This window comes from Mustelus asterias, chromosome 7, assembly GCF_964213995.1.
Source record: "Mustelus asterias chromosome 7, sMusAst1.hap1.1, whole genome shotgun sequence".
In the NCBI taxonomy this organism is placed as follows: domain Eukaryota; kingdom Metazoa; phylum Chordata; class Chondrichthyes; order Carcharhiniformes; family Triakidae; genus Mustelus; species Mustelus asterias.
The window spans coordinates 83,417,235-83,439,927 of record NC_135807.1 but is presented as its reverse complement, the minus strand read 5'-3'; the positions used below and the strand labels follow the sequence as shown (position 1 = coordinate 83,439,927).

Sequence of the window (22,693 nt, the reverse complement as noted above, 5' to 3'; positions counted from 1 at the left end):
CTCACTCATCCCCCCCAGAGAATGGTCTGGCCTCACTCACCCACCTACCCCGACAACGATCTGGCCTCACTCATCCCCCCCCCACCAGAGAATGGTCTGGCCTCACTCACCAGCCGCCCTCCCCCCGCCGCCCCCCCCCCCGACAACGATCTAGCCTTACTCATCCTCCCCCCAGCCCCCAGAGAATGGTCTGGCCTCACTCACCCCCCCCCCCGAGGAACATCTGACTCACCTCCTTCTCCCTCCCCACCAGACAACGATCAGCCCTCCCCCTCTCCCGCCAGAGATACATCTGACCCGCCTTCTCCTCCCCCACCCCCCCCACCAGACAACCATCTGGCCTCACTCCCCTCTCTCCCCCAACCAGAGAAGATCTGACCCGCCTCCCTCCTCCCCCCCACCATTGATGTGAGTCAGAGAGCCGTTGGAAGCTCGGAACGCGCTCTTCAGCAGCTGGAGCGCCCGATTCAGACTCTCGTTTAGCAGGTCCATTATGGCGTGGTTCCGGATTGGCAAACGCGGTGGTAAAGGGGGAAATGCTGATAAGGTTGGGCGGGCAGTTCATTAATTCAATTTAAATGCATGCAAATGCATTTAAATCGCCGTTGCGCCCGCTTTGGGCGCGAATCGAATCGCCGCCATTCCCGGGTTTCGGTAAAGTGGCAATCTACGCGGACGCGGGTGCAGATCGCGTTAATGGCTTCTCACCCGACTTTGCCATGTTTTCTTGCCCGAAAATGGGTGTGGCGCAATGGTAAAATCGGGCCCTATATTTTGAGTTTTGCAAGCACGGGCTGGTTGCGTACAACTGAAGGGATGTGCTATTTGATATGATCTGCCGGTTGTCCAAGGTTATAACTATACTCAAAATAGAAAGAGAAATATTAAATAAATTAATTAAACTCAAAAAGGATTTAAAAAACCCTGTTATGAATGGATATTATCTGTGTATTTTAAAAGAAGCTACACATATTTAGTAATTTGTTAAAAAATGGTGTAGTACCAAGGGGCTGGAGGTTAACTAATGTCATATCTATATTTAAAAATAGTGATAGAAAATGACCAGGGAACTGCAGCCCAATAGGTTAAACTCAATGGTCGGAAAAATAATGGAATACCAATAATATAATAATGAGTAGTCAGGGTGGATTTTCAAAGGAAATGTCTTCCTTGACCAATATCATTGAATACTTTCAAGATCTATTAGAGAGACTAGATACAGGTAATATAGGTGATGTCATTTATCTAGATTTCAAAAAGGCCTTTGATAAGGTGCCACATAATAGATCAATGATGCAAGACTCTGCCCTCTAGTTCATTAGTTTTGATTACTCTTGGTTACATTCAAAAGCATTTATGTTGCTTCTGAGAGCCTACTTCTGAAGAAATTTGGAGGAAGATTTGCAATTAACAAGTGTATGATCTGATGACATAGAGTTAGATGGAAAATGGATGCAAACATGACCAATTCCACAGTATGATGCACTGTGTTTCAAGGATGACTGAAAAATGTTCATACTATATGGGGCTTGAATGGTCGGTCACCTAAAACTGACATTCGGCCCCTTGCACATTCTAATGGGGAATCTAATACTTGCTTTAGGTCCCCTCTGAGAAGCTGACTTTCCTGAGCAGTAAGAAGTTTAACAGCACCAGGTTAAAGTCCAACAGGTTTACTTGGTAGCAAAAGCCACAAGCTTTCGGAGCCTTAAGCCCCTTCCTCAGGTGAGTATCCACAAAAGCTTGTGGCTGTGGCTACCAAATAAACCTGTTGGACTTTAACCTGGTGTTGTTAAACTTCTTACTGTGTTTACCCCAGTCCAACGCCGGAATCTCCACATTATTTCCTGAGCAGAGCAGATACTGAGCCACCTTCCCTCAGTTCTCCAGTTGTAAATGGGGCCTAGGACTTGGCTATCAAGGAAAAACAGATTTAATTTTCTTTCAAGGATTCCTTTGGAGCCAGGGCTTCCACAGCACTCTTGCCAGCCACAATTGTCTTCCATGCCACAATTCCCCCAGCCTAGCAATTACTTGAGGATTGCTGACGGCAAGGCAAAAAAAAAGCAAAATTCAAAAGTTGTAATGGGCAAGCTGCCTGTGGTGGTGTGACAGGTGATGGACAGCTTGCCTAATTTGTTGAAAGAGGCCTTCTTTTTTACCTCATAATGTCACATTGTACTGCTCATTTTGGGTGAGAAACTGTGGTGATAGAAAATGTCTGGATTGACTCTTAAAACATAGTGACATATCACATTCAGATGAACTTTCATTCTTACATGAATCAGAAATGGAGCCTTTAGATTATGACATTCCTCAGGGGACTGAATTCATACCAAATTTCCTTCTTTCCAGTGGAAATGTAACTCGTAATTTTCAAGTACTTCAGTTAATGATGTTTAAATAAGTTTCCTAATTCTCCTTGCCAGTTTAATTGAGAAATAAACAACATACTTATCAGCAGAACATCTGGTTCAGGAATCTAATCACTCCTGGATTTACATATTACGGGTCTTAAATACAACCTTCAATCTAACCAGCACAGTAGCCAGGCTACAAAATATTTTCAGTGCATTTCTTTGTATTTTAAGCATTGGATAATTTAAACATATGTAACGATATTTCTAAAACACCATTAAATAAGCTATTTTAACCACATGTTTGCATATCCTTTTTTACCTTCACTTGTAATATTTAACTTGTACTAATTACTTTCCAACTAGGAGGAATATATTATACACTCTACAGATTTTGTTATTTGCAGAAGTATTTGGTTGCTTACATCTTATCCGCAGTTAAGTGGGAGACAAGTTGGTTTTGTTCTTTGATTTTTGTTCCCAAAGTTTCATTTGCAATCCTATAAAGAGTAAAATATATAATATTATTCTATAATTACCAAAGGATAGCATAAATCTGTATTACTGATGAATGGAACAAAACAGAATTTTTAAAACTTGTTTTCTGTAAGAATGACCAGTGTGATTGTACAAAAAGCTAAAAGTATTCTGTCGTATAGCTGACAATTTAAAGATTTTTTTGTTTCAAATTCAGATAAAAATGTTAATGCTTTTAAGGAGTATTTTTTTTATTGTGTGATCAGGTTTCGTCTGAACAATGGAAATCTTTCTTACTTTCACATTGGTGGACACTGAAGCAGAGGGACCTGGGGGTTCTTGTGCATGAATCACAAAAACTCAGTTTGCAGGTGCAGCAGGTAATCAAGAAGGCAAAAGGAATGTTGGCCTTTATCGCGAGAGGGATGGAGTATAAAAGCAGGGAGGTCATGCTGCAACTGTACAGGCTACTGGTGACGCCGCACCTAGAGTACAATTTTGGTCCCCTTATTTAAGAAAGGATATATTAGCTTTGGAGGGGGTACAGAGAAGGTTCACCAGGTTGATTCCAGAGATGAGGGGGTTAGCTTATGAGGAGAGATTGAGTAGACTGGGCCTGTACTCATTGGAGTTTAGAAGGTTGAGGGGAGATCTTATAGAGACATATAAGCTAATGAAGGGGCTAGACAGGGTAGAAGCAGCGAGGTTATTTCCACTTATAATGGAAACAAGAACTAGGGGGCATAGTCTCAAAATACGGGGGAGTCAATTTAGAACAGAGTTGACGAGGAACTTCTTCTCCCAGAGGGTAGTGAATCTTTGGAATTCTCCGTCCAATGAAGTAGAGGCTACCTCGTTAAATGTGTTTAAGTCACAGGTAGATAGATTTCTGATCAATAAGTCATAGATAGATTTTTAACCATTAACGGGATTAAGGGTTATGAGGAGCGGGCGGGTAAGTGGAACTGAACCCACTATCAGATCAGCCATGATCTTATTGAATGGCGGAGCAGGTTTGAGGGGCTAGATGGCCTACTCCTGCTCCTATTTCTTATGTTCTTATGGTCAGAAAAGATGGCATCATCACATGAGCATGGTACAGATGGGCAGAAACAGATGTCGGAGGCAGAAACAGATGTCGGAGGCAGTGACAGCTGTGTCCAGTCCCCATTGGAGGATTGAGGACAGACCCAACGATGCTCAGCTTTTGACTAATGGCTAACCTTGGGAGTCTACTAGAGCAACAGCATGTAATGTTTGGATTTCTGTTGAAGTCCCCAAAAGCAGTTAGCTTGTGTGGATAATGGAGTCCATCAGTGCCATGAGTGGCATCATATCTCTGACTTATGAGCGCATGATCTCTTTCATTGAGAGAAGGGAGACTCTCATGGAGACTACCGAGTGGGTGCAGGAGTTGGGCACTGGCCTCCAAAGTATGGCCTCATCCTTGAGCTGTTGAGTGCTGGGTTGGTGATATAGCTCAGATACGAATGCAACTTTTCTCTGGTGTCCAAAGCTGTGCAGAGCTGTGCAAAGTGACCACTTCATTCCTACATTTCTTTGTCAATTTTAAACTGTTCCTTATTTCTTTTTGCTCTTGATACTAATTAAGAATTTGCATTTACCTAGCATATTTTACATTAGGATGTCCCAAAATATTCTGCAGCCCGCTAATTACTTTTAAAGGGTGGCTATTTAAACACAAATATGACAACTGATTTGCACGTAACAAGACCCTGCAAACACTAATGAGAAGAATAATCTGTTTGAACTATGTTTTTTGGTCAGTTGGCTGAAAGGTCAATGTTGATCAGGAGACTGCACCTTTGAATACTGTCATCGGATCCTTTATGACCATCTGAGCCAGCTGATTGGATCTGATGGGCAGATCGGATGGGGAGAGCTCAGTGAGGGGAAAAGGATTACCATTTATGAGCAATGCCACAAATATGCAAGGATATCAATTGATTTGTTCATGATGCAGTTGTGATGGCAAGGGTCTTATTCTCAAGAAGTGAAAATCATGGCCATTTTTACCAAGTACTCTTGGAAGCATGGTTCAAATCTCTAATGTGCAGGAATTCTACTACATTTTTGAAGGTGGCAGAACAAGTTAAGACTTTTAAAATAACAGGCAGGATCCTTGCCTTTATATATATATATATATATATATATATATATATAAAATACATATATATTATAGAGTACAAAGTAAGGGACTTATGATAAATCTTTATAAATCACTGACAAGGTCTCAGCTAGAGTATTGTTTCCAATTCTGGGCCCCAGAATGTAGGATGGAGGTCAAGGCCTTGGAGAACGTGCAGAGGAGATTTACCAGAATGGTACCAGGAATAAGAGACTTCATTTATGTCAGGAGATTAATAAAGCTGGGATTGTTTTCCATAGAGCAGAGAGAGTCAAAAAGAGACTTGATATAGGTGTTCAAAATTATGAGGAATTTTGATGAGACTAGGTAGAGAGAAACCATTTCCAGTGCCAGGAGGGTCAGTGAGCAGAGAACATGGGTTTAAGATAATTAGCAAAAAAATCTAGTGAATCTAGTTAAGTGAGGAGAATTTGATTTACTCAGTCAGATATAATGATCTGGAATGCTCTTGATGAAAAGGTGGTGGAAGCAAATTCAGTAGTAACTTTCAGAAAGGTACCGGATATACTTGGTAAAGGTTGGTAAAGGAAAATTTTGCAGGCCTATGGGGAGAAAAGTTAGAGCTGCACAGTCATAATGGGCTGACTTAACTCATTCTAAGTTCAGTGCGATTCTATATCAATGATCCAATTAAGAATTTCAGCTAATAATCATAAACCTTCAGTAGATATAATCAGATTCCATTTAATGTGATTTCAAATATATTTTTCAATGCCAAAATTGCTTTCATTTATTATTTTAACATAAAACAGACATTTTAGTGGTTATGTCACCTTTGTTAGAGAAAACAGGGTTCAGGATGAATGATTACCCCATTCCCGAAGGAAATAATGCAAATGACACATAAACTTTGTTTTGTCTGCTGATTGTCCTGATTGTTGTGTTCAACCCTGCACCAAATTCAGTGCTGGATGGTTGCAGTCACATGAGGAGCCCAAGTTTGTGTGAGGTTAGCACCAATTAAAGTTAGCTTGTAGTTCTCAAAACCAGCTTGTATTTTTTTAAATGGGAGCTGCACTCTGGCTATAGCAGGTGCTGGACGTGGTTGGGAAAGGCTTTCTGAGAATGAAGAGGCTGGAACAATGAGACAGCAGGTTCATAGAAGCAGTACTGGAGATTTTCATGATGGATTTGAAAAGGGGGAGATAAGGTACTGCACAAAAGGCTACTTAATAAGATAAGAACCCATGGTGTTAGGGGTAGTATATTAGCATAGATAGATGATTGGCTAACTGATAGAAACAGTAAGAAGTCTCACAACACCAGGTTAAATTCCAACAGGTTTATTTGGTAGCAAAAGCCACTAGCTTTCGGAGCACTGCTCCTTCGTCAGGTAAGTGGGAGTTCTGTTTACAAACAGGGCATATAAAGACACATACTCAATTTACAAAATAATGGTTGGAATGCGAGTCTTTACAGGTAATCAAGTCTTAAAGGTACAGACAATGTGAGTGGAGAGAGGGTTAAGCACAGGTTAAAGAGATGTGTATTGTCTCCAGCCAGCTCAGTTAGTGAGATTTTGCAAGCCCAGGCAAGTCATGGGGGTTACAGATAGTGTGACATGAACCCAAGGCCCGGTTGAGGCCGTCCTCATGTGTGCGGAACTTGGCTATCAGTCTCTGCTCAGCGACTCTGCGCTGTTGTGTGTCGTGAAGGCTGCCTTGAAGAACACTTACCCGAAGATCAGAGGCCGAATGCCCGTGACCGCTGAAGTGTTCCCCAACAGGAAGAGAACACTCTTTGCCTGGTGATTGTCGAGCGGTGTTCATTCATCCGTTGTCGTAGCGTTTGCATGGTTTCCCCAATGTACCGTGCCTCGGGACATCCTTTCCTGCAGCGTATCAGGCAGACAACGTTGGCCGAGTTACAAGAGTACGTACCGTGTACCTGGTGGATGGTGTTCTCACGTGAGATGATGGCATCCGTGTCGATGATCCGGCACGTCTTGCAGAGATTGCTGTGGCAGGGTTGTGTGGTTCCACGACAACGCAGAGTCGCTGAGCAGAGATTGGTAGCCAAGTTCCGCACACGAGGACAGCCACAACCGGGATCTTGGGTTCATGTCACACTATCTGTAACCCCCATGACTTGCCTGGGCTTGCAAAATCTCACTAACTGTCCTGGCTGGAGACAATACATACCTCTTTAACCTGTGCTTAACCCTCTCTCCACTCACATTGTCTGTACCTTTAAGACTTGATTACTTGTAAAGACTCGCATTCCAACCATTGTTTTGTAAATTGAGTTTGTGTCTTTATATGCCCTGTTTGTGAACAGAACTCCCACTTACCTGAAGAAGGAGCAGCGATCCGAAAGCTAGTGGCTTTTGCTACCAAATAAATCAGTTGGACTTTAACCTGGTGTTGTGAGACTTCTTACTGTGTTTACCCCAGTCCAACGCCGGCATCTCTACATCATAACTGATAGAAGACAGAGAATTGGAATAAGAAGCCATTTTCAGGATGGCAACCTATAACTAGTGGAGTGCCACGTGGATCAGTGCTGGTGTTACAAGTATTTACAATTAATGACTTGGACAAGGAAAGTGAATGTACTATTGCCAAGTTTGTGGATGACACAAAAATAGGTGGAAGGCAAGTGTTGAGGATGACACAAAGAGTCTACAAAAGGATAAAGACAGGTTAAGTGAGTGGGCAAAAACTTGGCAGATAGAATATAATGTAGGAAAATGTGAAGTTATGCGCTTTGGTAGGAAGAATAAAGGAGCATGATTTTGCGAAGGGGAGGTCGTGTCTCATCTGCAATAACAGTGGGCAGCTTCCACCTGCCAGGGAGAATTATGGGGTGTATTTTGTGCCTGGTGGGATGACTCATTGTATACTGATAATACTCCAGGGAAAGTGGCCAGAAGGGTTCTGCAGGAGGCCACTGAGGTCCACAGGTTGTGTTGGAGTCTCAGGGGACGCAAGGTAGACCTAACCACCCGCTCAGCCACCAAACTAATACAATCCAGATGGCAGATTGATCAACTGGTGGGAGATTTTAAGGATGAGAATGACTATAGCCACAGGATTAATGCTATATGGGCAATGTGTTAGATTGTTGCCGACGACAATCACCAGGAACCACAACTATAGTTAAGTTGGAAAATACATCACTAGTCCTACTCAAACCAGGAAAGCTGGGAAAAGTAGGGGCTGATCATTATAGCAGGGCAGTTTAGGATGACTGGTCATCTGAAGGATTTGGAGAGGTATTTTCAACACCAAATTGGTCCTTTTGGATACAACCAAAGGCCAATAGGGAGGACTGAAAGGGTTAAAAATCATTCAATGAAGCAAATATTGGGAAAACTGCTTGAGCTGCAAGGCAAAGTGCAAAAACAAAGGGCATTGATAGACAAAAGAAGGCTGCAACTACAAGAATCACTGCTTCAAATAACAGGCCAAGAATGCTGTGTATTTTGATAAAAGTTACAAATTACTACCCAGGATGTCAGAAAGTCAAGGACCTTAAGACCTGTGCTTTTTTGATAATGTAGCTATGTGTATGTGCAATGTTAATAATTGGATATTGTAATTAGGCAAGTATAGAGTTGTTGTAATTGGCTAGTCACTTCTGTGGGAAACAAATGAAGTAACCAGAATTATCAATTGGGACTGGATATTGGTTACTTTTGAATGAATGTACAATTTTGATTGTTGTATGTTAATTACTTACAGATGAGCCAGAAGGTATAATTGTCATTGTATTCCTTTGTTCGGGAAATCTGTATGCCACATGCATGGTAATAGGTTTCCCTGCTATAGCTTGAAATAAAGACGGATTTAAACTCCAAAGCTTCATCTTGTCTTTCGAGGGGAGCGAAGAATGGAATAGCTTGCCAGCCCTTTTCCTCCTTGCAACAGCCAACATGGATCAAATTGGTGCCATCAACAGAGCTTTCGATCTCAGTTCTGGCTGGGGAGGCTTTGGAACCTGCCTCTTTGTCCTATGGTGGAGATTGTGGGCTGGACCTTCCCTTGGGCTGGGAATTCAAGATAAAGAAGAATCTCAGTTGACATATCAGTGTAGACTGAGTGAGTGCTGCATTTTGGAGGTGACATCTTCTGGATAAGATTTTAAATCATGTCCTTTAAGGTGGATTTAAAGGTTCCATTGCACATAGGAAGAGGAAGATAGTCTCCTGGTGTCTTGGCCATCATACCTTCCTCAATTTACACCATCAAAAGTGGATTAATTAGGTTAGGTGGATTGGCTGTGCTAAATTGTCCCTTGGGGTCAGGGGGACTAGCAGGGGGTTGCGGGGATAGGGATTGTTGTTGGTGTGGGCTCGATGGGACGTGGCCTCCTTCTGCACTGTAGGGATTCTATGATTCTAATGAACTGTTCTTTGTGGGACCTTGTGTGTACATTTTGGCTGCCATGTTTTTCTACATATCAGCACTGACTACACTTTATAAATTAATTATTTGGGAATATAATGCTGTGCTACTTGAAAGGTGCTATATATATATATATATATATATATGCAAGTTCTTTCTGCATTAACATTTTAAAACAATCAAAGAAAATGTAATAAACAGAAATTGGACTACCTGTGCTGAATATTTACAAATTGCAGAAGGATTAATCTATTTTCACAATCTTAATTAGTTTCCATGCGAAATAAAGAGAAACAATTCACCCACATTAAATGATGCATGAAAACATACTGCAAATCTCACAAATAAATATACAATAACATTCTAATTAAATGATCAGTTAAAGAGTTACACCAACACAGCTTCCCATTTAAACAGTCACATCCAAAGTAGTCTTTAGAAGAGGCTTGGATGTTATACACCAAGATTTAAATAAACAACGCCTGCAGAACATAAGCATTGCAATAACTATGATGGTCAGAATAGCCCATGTGAGTGTGAGTACAAGTAGTAGATTATGTAGTAGACAAAATTAGTAGTAGACAAGTAGTAGACTACGATGGTCAGAATAGCCCATGCGAGTGTGAGTACAAGTAGTAGATTTAAGTGTAAAGGTTTTTGAATTGGGTAGTTCAGGAGGAACTGTTTCCACTGGCAGACATATTGATAATCAGATAACTCAAGTTTAATATAATTGGCAAAAGAAACAGGCAGGGAAGATGAGAATTTTTTAAATGCAGATGATCTCGCGTGTATTGCCTGAAAAAGGGGTGGTGGAAGCAGATTCAGTTGCAACTTCCAAAAGGGAGTTGGATATATATACTAGAAAAGCAAAATTGTGCAGGGCTGTGGAGATGGGCAGGGAAAGTTTGAAGTTTATTTATTAGTGTCACAAGCAGGCTGACATTAACACTGTAACAAAGTTACTGTGAAAATTCTCCAGTTGCCACACTCCAGTGCCTGTTTGGGTACACTGAGGGAGAATTTAGCATGGCCAATGTACCTAACTAGCACGTCTTTCGGACTGTGGGAGGAAACCGGAGCACCTGCAGGAAACCCACGCTGACACGGGAAGAATGTACAAACTCCACACAGACAGTGACGCAAGCCGGGAATCGAATCCCGGTCCCTGGCGCTGTGAGACAGCAGTGCTAACCACTGTGCCAACACTTTAGGGAGTGGGACTATGTGGAAAGCTCTTTCAAAAAATACACATGTTGAGACAAATATCATTTCATAGAATCCCTACAGTGCAGACGCCCATTGAGCTGACAGCAATCTCACCCAGGCCCTATCCCCATAACCCCAAGTATTTACCTAGCTAATCCCCCTGACACTAAGAGGCAACTTAGCATGGCCAATTCACCTAACCCGCACATCTCTGGAGTAGAGGAAATCGGAGCACCTGGAGAAAACCCACACAGACACGGGGAAAACGTGCAAACTACACATAGACATTGACCCGAGGCTGGAATTGAACCCAGGTCCCTGGCGCTGTGAGGCAGCAGCGCTAACCACTGTGTTGCCCATCAATCTCCTCCTCTGAGCTGTAAGATTCCATCATCATATGATTAATCAACAATAAAATGTACTCACCCTTGTTCTGAGATCCACTTATTCACATTTAAGACCATTAACTCATTTTCCTCATGGAATCGATTGTTATCTCTATGCACAGCTTCCAGAACCTCTTTCTGAGCTTGCAACTGTGGGTGTAGATCAAAGAGAGAGACAAATCTTAAAATGAAGCAGATCTCAAAGTTAAGCAGTTCCTAGTATAGCATTTAAACTTTTCCCATTTATCTCCCCAATGACAACTGTATCATCTCAATTTCCTAGTTGAGAACTTTAATTCAACTGCTAACAATTCCCCATATTTCAATGTATTCTAGATCAGGACTATTGACGCCAATATGTTTTCTACGTTAAATTAATTAGCTATATGCATAAAGTTACAGAGCATTCAACATTTTCGGTATAGTAGTCTTCATTCTTCCAACATATGTGGTTCCTATAAACTAGGTAGGAAAAGATTTTAACTGCCTATCACTTTCCAAGATTGATCCTAAATGTGCCGATATATTTCATCTTGACGAGTCTTGTTTTGTTCTTGACTAAAGTTCACTATAAATGTAAGCTACAACAGTCATTAAAGAATAATCCAGGGTACACTTCCTGTACATTTTTGAAACTTTGGCAAGTCTAAGAAAACATCAAAACACATAAAATTGCACCAGCAACCAGAAGAAATAGCCCAGCAACAAACTTGTAAGTAGTTCCTGGTCCATTCAGGTTAGAGGGTCCTTCATGCTATTTCTGCTATGCAAGGTTACAAGAGTATAGCTTTGAGCCTGCTGCTTAAAAATGGCAGCACTGACACAAATCATTTTCCAAATGAATTGATGTCAGTACTCTGCATGCAGCTGGCAATCACAGGGTGCACGCTTTTACCAGGATTACCTTTTTACTAGATTGATACCTGGAATGAACGGGTTGTCTTACGAGGACTGAGCTTGTTTCCACTGGAGTTCCAAGAGTGAGGACTGAATTAATTGAAGTACGTATGATCCCAAATGGTCTTGACAAGGTGGACGTGGAAAGGATGTTTCCTCTTGTGGGTGAGTTCAGAACTAGAGGGTACTGTATTCAAATTCTGCGTCGTCCTTTTAGGATAGAGATGAGGAGAAAACTTTTCTCTCAGAGGGTTGTGCGACTTTGCTCAAAAGGCAGTGGAGGTGAAGTCATTGTATATTTTTAAGGCAGAGGTAGAGATAGATGGATTCTTTTTAGGCAAAGGAATCAAAGGTTATAGGGGGGAGATGGGAATGTGGAATTTGAAACTCAAACAGATCAGCTATGACCTTACGAATGGCAGAGCAGGCTCAAGGGGACGAGTAGCCTACTTTTGCTCCTGTTTTGTATGTCAGTCAGATGGTATCTGGTGCACTTCCTAATGATTGGAAATCTATGCTGGCATCTTAGACACCATTTCCAAGCATTAGGAGGTTGCATCACACCTTAAAACAAGTGATACAGGGTTTAATTTCTCCCCTATCTGTGTTCAATTCACATCTTTGCCATCCAACTTTCCACTGTTTTATTACTGTCAAGCTTACTCTGTTAATGCTTGCCAATTTTAAAGTCTTATGCCCACATTTATCATTTATAAAGATATATCCCTCTAACGGGCGGCACGGTAGCACAGTGGTTAGCACTGCGGCTTCACAGCTCCAGGGACCTGGGTTCGATTCCCACTCGGGTCACTGTGTGGAGTTTGCACATTCTCCTCATGTCTGCGTGGGTTTCCTCCGGGTGCTCCGGTTTCCTCCCACAGTCCAAAGATGTGCGGGTTAGGTTGATTGGCTGTGCTAAAATTGCCCCTTAGTGTCCTGAGATGAGTAGGTTAGAGGGATTAGTGGGTAAAATATGTAGGGATATGGGGGTAGGGCCTGGGTGGGATTGTGGTCGGTGCAGACTCGATGGGCCAAATGGCCTCTTTCTGCACTGTAGGGTTCTATGATCTATGAACTGTGCAAGCTGGCCACTAGGCTTCCATTATTTCCTCAAAATGCTTTCTGAATTTCTTCACATCTACCAGATGTTTCCAACAGTTAGCTGAAATATCAAAGTTCAAAAAAGGATGGAAATAAAATAGAAATAATTATTTTACAAAATGATTAAGTTTATCTATTAAATCATTTTGATACCTTTGCTAAAGTTTACTAAATTTGGATTGAGCAGTCCGAATATAGTGTCCGTATTTCTCGGGATATATGAATTCTGTTCAGTTATTTATATTGCAGAGTATTTTTTCATTAGCTTTTAGATGGTGTTTCACTAAAAGCTTTTCAAAATAATATGAACAAATGCAAAAGCTTAACTGAGGTATTAGTGCGTTTTTAAATAAAAATAAAACAGCTTTGGGTGTTTGTGTGTATGAGGGAGAAATAATTCAACGTGTTCTGATTACACATCAGTTTCAGTTTTAGTTTTTCCTCTATCTATTTTGTAAATGGGCTCAATATGCCAAATGTACGTCACCTGTGGCATGAAGTTCTAATAATATTCTGGGCAGCATCAGACAGCTGGTATGAGTGGTTAACTCTATTCTATATTCCAATATGACTTTGCTTCAATGTTCTGAAGAAGAGTCATATTGGATTTGAAATTTAATTTTGTTTCTCTTTCTAGAGATGCTGCCAGATTTGCTGCATTTTTCCAGCACTTTGTTTTATTTGCTTCAGGCGAGTAACCTGTTCCAGGAGAAACGAACTACAGAAAAGACACAAGCACGTGCTTTGTCTGCCTCAGGTGCCTCTAGATGCAGGGAGTCTTCTAAATCTAGGATGGGGAGGTGGGGAGATACAGCTCTTCCTGATCGATTATAAGGTTAACGAAGGCAAAAATGTTGATGACAAAGGACAGAAGTTGTGGTGAAATGTCCCCATGGATTCCTGCATCCTGCCGTGTATTCTACTGGCACTGCATCACTTGCTTTTTCATTCCCACATGTCAGCTCAAATACTTTCCTCTTGGGGGACATGATAGTCGAGTGAGGGCAAGACCCTAGATAATACACAGAGCTTGGTGGCAGGAGGAATGGAGAGTGGGGGGAGAATGGATCATCTTACCAGCAGTAGGTAAGAAGATTGCCTGTGACTTTGGAATTGTGGATGCTAGAAACCACGTGTGATTTCCTCAAGAGAAGGATGTTCAGGGAAGGCTGTGAGATCAGTCTCTGAAGATAAGTAGCAATTGGTTGTTGAGTATGGGGCTTTCATTTGCAGCAAACATCAAGAAAGCGATATCTTTTTTGCAGACAACAATGGACACAGCAACCCATGTACTACCTTCTAGGAATGCAAGTGACCATCTTTCAAGGCTTTAAAGCATACATTAGCTGCCATTAACCAAACTAGGTTGCAGAACAGTGGGGGTATAGGTTTATGTTTTGATGGAATGGCAATGGTTGGAATCAGCATGTTTGAAACTAATGTTTTACAGGACAGGCTTTAACGATCAGTTGTGCTCTGTTGCCCCTTGGAGCAGTCATTGAAGGGTTATCTCAGTAAATGCAGTTTTTAAAGCCACTCGGGCTACTTCACCATTTATATACAAACTCAGGTCTTTCAGTGCAGTGAGGTTTTGCAGCCATGCGAGATGCATAAGCCGGAACATATTACAGAACCTCCTCTGACTTGTCATGGGAGAAAAAGCAGTCATTTAAGATCCCAATGGTTTTCTTGATGACTGCACTGGTAGCACTATACGTATTGCTGCAGCAGTCCTCTCCTGCTGTGCAGGTAATTCTTTGTGGGGTCATTATCTGTGCAGCAGGGTGTAGGCTTGTTGTTGGTGTGATTATTTCCCTAGAAGAGGTCAAAGAGCGCTGAATTTTAAGAACTAATGCATCATGGCTATTTTCAGCAAATTCTACCGAATACATTACATATTGTTCCATTTGTACATTGAGGACTATAAGCCCTCACTGTTGGGGAATTTTGAGTAGGAGCTCACAAAACAACATATATGTAATAATGCATAGGATTATAAAATTTGATTTTTGTCAATTTCCACTGAGTTTTTTTAAAGATTGTACGAATCAATTAAACAAAGATTTTGCCACAAGTTTGAGAAAAAAATTGGCAATTTTCCAATGTTTTCTTATCAAAGATCATTTCCAGAGATTAGTACACATCAAACCTATGATTTCAGCACACACAGACTGCTGTTCTGATGATATGGATGCGATGTGAATGTATCTTTGGATCTGAATTTGGGCAGGTAACTAAACAAAGAACTGTGCAATTTGGGTGACCTTTAGGCACTTTTGTGAAGATAATGGGGGTGCAATTCATTGAAAATTAGCACAGAGTGTTCAAGCACAACTAACAACAAGAGAAACTGAAGATTGCACCCTTGACTTTAAGAAAGTCAGATCCCTTCTCATTGCTGCCTTGCTGTGATACAAATCAACAACGTCACCAGGTCTCCTGTAAAGTGCATTAGCTACATGCATGCTAGTGATGCATCCTCGCTTATATTATAGAAATCTCCTGTGGATGCCTGAAATTATCTGGTGACAGAAAAGTTGAGTAAGGTTGTTCCTTTCATAGTCACAGACAGAGCTGTATCAGTGGCTACAGGACCACATCTCCTCACGAAGGTCCTTACAGGGTCAGTGTTGTCTGTATGGGGACAGTAGTATCTAGTGGGAAGTATCCTCAATAAATGTTGCTTTAACCTTCTCCATATCTATCCTGAGGAACTCTTTCTGTGGGTAGGGAGGTTAAACTATCACTCTTCCACAAGCAGTTATATTTTAGACAGAACAGCAAAAAAAACTCCTAAATATAGTAGACTGTCATTCTCCAAAGACTTTTCAATCTGAATCTTTGTTTCACTATGGAGCATCTTCAATTGTCTCATCTTACTTAGGGCCGAGAGTAATTTGAGAATATTTCATTTCTGGAAGGCTCAAGAGAGTTCCGAATCTAGAGGGCAAATCATTATCCTAACAGGGAAGTCCTTTCACCAAGGTTTGTTCTCCATATAAAATTCACAAAAGTTACTTGGCTCCTCCTTCAATTGTGCTGTATTTTGAGGGCATACCTTAGGGACATGCACTGATTCTTCCCCACTTGCTTTCATGATTCATTAATTATATATCGGGAAATGATGTTTCCTTATTGCTAGCTAAATTCTTTTTAATTCCAATTCAGAACAAGTGTAATTTACAAACCTGTGTTCCTCATGTGAAGCCTCCCATATTGGAAGCAATTTGTTCCTATCAAGGGCTGAGTACACTACTTCTGTTCCTATTTCTTATGTTTCTATATAACTAGAATCCTGAGAACTGATATCCAGGTAAATGTTGAATTCCTTATGCAGATTGAGTCTGAGGAACAACTTGCATCATTTGAAGCACCAATTTCATAAGACACTTGGCAAAAGTCAGTTCCAATAATTATGTTATTGCTTAGGGTGTAGTTTGTAGCTATTATTCGGACAAGTGTTTGGGAAGGTAGAAATTCTCACAGCACTCCTTTATGCTTATGTGAAAATGGGCATTTTATGAATCCATTGGTGTCAAAACAGTTCACAAGTACGCTGCCTGATAAAGCTCCCACATAAACCTTTGTCCTCAATTTCCTCAAATTAAAAGCTCTTACAAAGCTGCAAAACAATAGGCATAGTATAAATTGCTTCCCCTAACACCAGGCCTCAGTGACATAGGTGTACAATAGTTTGACCTCATATCATCTCACAGATGACATGAAAATGTTCGTGCAATACTCCCTGAACATTAAGTAATATTAGCATGCAGTTAACTACCATTTCCAATAGTTTTCCACACATAGACACCTGAGATTTGATTCAAAATTTCAGCGATGATAAAAAAAGATTGTAATTTGCATCCTACTCAATTTTCCACTCCATCATTTTCTTTTGGATATAACATCTACTACCACCCATTTTAAATAGTCAGTAAAAATTAACTTCAAATAGAAAAGAAAATTAAATAGGTGTGTAACAGGCATCAGATTTAATAATGCTATTTTTTGCTAATGCAAGTTGGTAAAATCATCTCTCACGTGTCTTAGGAGATTCATAGAGATTCAAAATTGCATTACTAGGTTTGGTTATCTCTAGGTTTGATAAAGTTAATGGCCAGCATCGCTGTGACATGTTCCAGTAAATAGTAGTGGAGTTAGCAATTTGGAAACATGGACCAAGAAATTGGATTTAATTTTTACAGATTAGTTGTTTTAAGAAATTACAGTTGAAAATCAAGATAAGGTGGCTCATGCTTGCATGTGCAAATAGTAAAATAAATGGATGAGAAACCTGGCTTTTTGGTTCTGCTTGACTTTGGTGAAAACCTTCTTCACCTGGATTTAAGTGGCAGACACGCACAATGTGGCAATAATATAGAAACAAAGGTAAGTTACTCTTTGTTATCAAGTCAGTGCATGATTATTGATATCACAAGAAAAGACCAATATATTAGAGTTACTGTTAAACATACATAGCTGTGAGAGCAAAATTAAAACAACATTCCATGTCAAACATTCCATGTCATGGGGTGGCATGGTAGCACAGTGGTTAGCACTGCTTCTTCACAGCGCTAGGGACCTGGGTTCGATTCCTGGCTTGGGTCACTGTCTGTGTGGGGTTTGCACGCTCTCCCTGTGTCTGCGTGGGTTTCCTCTGGGTGCTCTGGTTTCCTCCCACAATCTGAAAGACATGCTGGTTAGGTACATTGACCCGAACAGGCACTGGACTGTGGCGAATTTCACAGTAATTCCATTGCAATGTTAATGTAAGCCTTACTTGTGAATAATAAATAAACTTTAACTTTTAAACAGAGCAGACTTTGTACTCGAGTGCTCATGGAGTAATGGAATAATAAAATTGCCATTCTGCTAATTTAGTCAAGTTGTTGTTTGCTTTAGGATTTTTAAGGAGAGATTAATTTCAACCCCAGTGTTGGACATCCATTCTAAAATTTCCTAATTGCAGTGAACATTCCCCAAGTGGAAACTTTTGTCCAATTGTTATGCATTTAACCTGCCGACATATCCTGCATTATTAATTTGAACTATATAGGACTAGCTTCAGTTGTATATGTAAAAGATAATAGGGATTGATTGCCTGGACACAGGAGTGATTAAAGGGTTCAGATTATGTGGTTAATTGCCTATGCAAATGTTGGTCAATTTTTATCCATCATCCACACCTTTAGATTAATTATAATTCTTAAATATATTGATAATAAGGCATAGGATTATAAAATTTGATTTTTGTCAATTTCCACTGATTTTTTTTAAAGATTGTACGAATCAACTAAACAAAGGTTTCTCCACAAGTTTTCCAATGGTTTTCTTATCCAAGATCATTTCCAGAGATTGGTACACATCAAACCTATGATTTCAGCAGACACAGACTGCTGTTCTGATGATATGGATGCGATGTGAATGTATCTTTGGGTCTGAATTTGGGCAGGTAACTAAACAAAGAACTGTGTAATTTGGATGACCTTTAGGCACTTTTGTGAAGGTAATGGGGGTGCAATACATTGAAAATTAGCACAGAGTGTTCAAGCACAACTAACAACCAGAGAAACTGAGATTGAAGCCATCAATCAAAGACACATGCCACGCACCAAAACATTATTTAAGATAAAAGATTGATTGCAATTGTCCCCCTGCATACAATCTCCAACAAGTTTTATTATTTGACCAGCATATTGGTGGGACCACAGGAACAGGAATAGGCCATTTGGCCCATTGAGCCTGCTCTGCCATTCAATTGGATGATCATCTAACTCAACATCACTTTCCTGCAGTACCCCTACATCCCTTGATGTCATTAATATCCAGAAATCTGTTGATTTCTGTCTTGATCATGCCTAATGATTGAGCTTCCACAGCCCTCTGGGTAGAGAATTCCAAAAATTCACCACCCTCTGAGTGAAGAAATTCATCCTCATCTCAACCTTAAATGGCCTATCCTTTATTCTGAGACAGTGTTTCCTGGTTATAGACTCACCAGACAGGAAAAGCATACTATCTATATCAACCCTATCATGCCCTGTAAGAATGTTGTAAATTTCAATGAGTTTCATTCTTGAAACTCTAGAGAATGCAGGCCTAGTTTCCTCAATCTCAGTTTATAAAATAATCTTACCATCCCAGGAATTAGTCTGGTGAACATCCATTGCACTTTTTCCATAGTAAATATATTCTTCCTGAGATAAGGAAATCAAATCTATAAATAATACACCAGATGCAGTCTCACCAAACCTCTATACGATTGCAGCAAGACCATCCTGCACTTACACCCTTTGTGATAAAGGCCATAGTACCATTTGCTTTCCTAATTGCTTGCTGCACATGCATCCTATTTTTTAGTGACTCACAAACAAGGACAGCCAGGTCCCATTGGACATCAACACTTCCTAACCTCTCAACATTTTAAATTCTACCTTTCTGTTTTTACTACCGAAATGGATAACTTCATACTTGTTCACATTACATTCTATCTGCCATGTTCTTGCCCATTCACTTAGCCCGTCCAAGTCTCCTTCAAGCTTCCTTGCAATCTCCTCACAGCTTACATTCTCACCTTGCTTTTATGTCTTCAGCAAATTTGGAAATATTACATTTGGTCCCCACATCAAAATATAGATTGTGAATAGCTTTGGCCCCAGCACTGATCCTTACCCCACTAGTCATAGCCTGTAATCCTGAGGATTAACCAGGTCTCAATCCATGCCAGTATATTATTCCAAACTTGTATGCTCTAATCTTGATTACTAAACTGTCTGGAACCTTATCAAAAGCCTTCTGAAAATCCCAATACACCACATCTACTGACTCTCCTTTATCTATGCTACAAGTAACATCCTCAAAAAATTTCAACAGGTTTGTCAAACATAATTTCCCTTTCATAAATCCATGATGAGTCTGCCCAATCATATTATTTTTCAAGTGTCTAGTTATCACATCCTTTATAATAGATTCCAATATTTTGCTTCATACTGACAGCAAATTAACATGTCTGTAGTTCTCGGTTTTCTCACTCCCTCCCTTCTTAAATAGTGGGGTTACATTTGCTAGTTTCCAGTTTGCAGGAACCTTTCCAGAATTTAGGAGATTTCAGTCCCGGGCCTGCTAATTGGATTTAAATTATATTAAAATTACCTGCTGCATATATTAGGCAGCATCATGCCAATTTCTGGTGTGGAACTGATGGCGCCAGAAATCTGGTGCTGGGAGATGCGCAAAGACCAGGATGCTCAGCGCGAATCGGCCACCGCTAGAGTCTCCCAGTCCATTGCACTAAAAGAACAGCGCAGCGGGATGGGAGAATCACCCCTCCATGTCTTTGATCTAATGCAATCTTTAATTTCTCTTGATAGCTATGGTTAATTCACGTTTCCTGTTGGGCTTTTGTGTTTTAGAGGAACGTATATTTGTTGGAGCCCATGTAATATTTCTTTAAATACTAGCCATTGCCTGTCAACCATCAATTGCGTTTAGTTGTATTTTCCTAATCCAGCATAGCAAACTTGCCCCTCATAGTTTCATAGTTTGCTTGTTCAGATTTAAGACCCTAGATTCAGAATGAATTTGATCACTTTTCAACTTAATGTAAAATTCTATCATATTATGATCACTATTTCTTAAAGGCTCCTTTACAGCAAGGTTACTAATTAGTCCATTCAAATTGCATAAATATTATATCTAAAATAGCCCGATCACTAGTTGGTTTTTCAACATACTGCTCCAGAAATCCATCTTGTACACACTCCAGGAATTCAATCTCCACAGTATTAGTGCTAATTAGGCTTACCCAATCTATGGGTGAAATCTTGAGCCCGCACTCTCCATGCGCAGGAATGGTGGCGGGGGCTCAAGATTCAGCAAAACCTGGGAATCACAAATCCTGCCATCGAGATTGTGATTTCTGATTTTCACTGCCCTTGCCGGTGACATAAGGTTCATTCCCAAAATGGCTGAGAACCTGATTTACATTAAATTTAATGAATTTAAATATAATTAACCACCCCCCTCGCCAGAACTTCTCCCCTCATTAGATTTTCATACCTCGCCAACTTGACGTCACGTTGGCGGGATTTACAATAGGTCAATCCAGATGTGAACCTGTCGTGGGGATCCCCCGAGGGGCGCAAAGATCAGATCACCACTTGCACTACCTGCCTGGTTCTCTTATACTGCCTGGCGGTCACCCATTCATTATCTGCCTGCACGCTCCTAACCTGCAGTGTGACCACCTCCCTAAATGTGCTATCCACGTAGTTCTCTGCCATAAAAGCAATTACTGCAGATGCTGGAATCTGAACCCAAAAGAGAAAATGCTGGAAAATCTCAGCAGGTCTGGCAGCATCTGCAAGGAGAGAAAAGAGCTTACGTTTCGAGTTCAGCTGACCCTTTGTTAAAGCCGTGAGCTTTGGCAAAGGGTCATCTGGCTCGAAACGTCAGCTCTTTTCTCTCCTTATAGATGCTGCCAGACCTGCTGAGATTTTCCAGCATTTTCCCTTTTAGTTCTCTGCCACGTGGACGCACTATAGTGATTCCAGTTACTGCTCGAATACAAGCTTCTACAGCCGGTGTAACTTCTTGCAGATGTGTTTGTCTAAGATACAAGGTGCCTCCATGATTTCCCACATGCCACAGGATGCATATCTCACTCGGCCAAGTTGCCTTGCCATACTTTAACTTTACAAAATATTTATTATAAGTGGAATAACTTATCAAAAGAGGGACTCCTCTCTTGTACCACACGCCCCACCCTTCAGCATCCCATGATTGGATTTCTGTGCTGTTTTTTCCCATGCAGGCACACTGGGCACTCGTTCCAGCATGGCTAATCCACCTAACGTACACACTTTTGGGCTGTGGGAGGAAACCAGAGCGCCCGGAGGAAACCAACATAGACACGGGAGGATGTGCAAACTCCACACAGAGTCACCAAGGCCCTGGCGCTTTGAGGCAGAAGTAGTAACTACTGTGCCACCATGCCACACTCAACATTCAAAATTTCAGGGATTATAACCCTTATAATCTCTCTTCGTAATTTAACCCTGATCTCACTTTTACCATCTTGTATTCTGGTCTTCTCGGTGTAAAGGCCAGCATTCCATTAGCCTTTTCATTCCATTCCCTGTCCCAATATTTCAGTCACCTCTTCAAAAAATTAAATCAAATTCATCAGGCATGACCTACCCTTTATGATTCCATGCTGACTCAGATCAGTTGAAAATGTAATACATGTTCATCTAACCCTTAACAAAGCTTCAGATGTTTGATTGATGTTGACCTTGTGATTAGCAGAGATGCAGCTCTGCAGTCTTTGCCTGTGACATCACAAAATACATATTCTTAACATGAGTAAGCAGTTTTGGTACTGGATAGAATTGGAAGTTTGAAATTAAGCTCTGGATCAAACAGAACACTGAGGTTTCACATATTCTAATTCAGCTTGAGCGAGCAATACAGAATAGGGAGGGAGTCAGTGGTAAGTAGGTGGAGCTTTTGGAAGTAGCTGAATAAGCTGACTTTAGTTTTCCTGAGGAATATCAGCTCATCCATTGCTTCATATTAGATAGGCTGCCTGACAGCACAGAGGATTGAAAAGTAGTAAATGATGAGAGATAGCGCTGGCAGCATAACTATGAAAGTTGACCCTGTGTTTATTGGTGATGTTACCCAGAGACAGCATACAGATGAGGAAAAAAAGTAAACGATATAGGAGTCATTAACTGCAGGCAACAGTTA

The 22,693-nt window shown here is 40.8% G+C and overlaps 1 protein-coding gene across 1 annotated transcript in view; it reads right to left on the bottom strand.

Moving 5' to 3' along the window:
• LOC144496130 (uncharacterized) overlaps positions 1 to 22,693 on the bottom strand; it is a 92,727-nt gene that overhangs the window by 42,883 nt on the left and 27,151 nt on the right. The window contains exons 3-4 of the mRNA XM_078217114.1: positions 10,986 to 11,095; positions 2,783 to 2,857 (exon numbers count right to left, since the gene is read on the bottom strand). Coding sequence (XP_078073240.1) covers positions 2,783 to 2,857; positions 10,986 to 11,095 — 185 coding nt within the window. The remainder of the gene's footprint in view (positions 1 to 2,782; positions 2,858 to 10,985; positions 11,096 to 22,693) is intronic.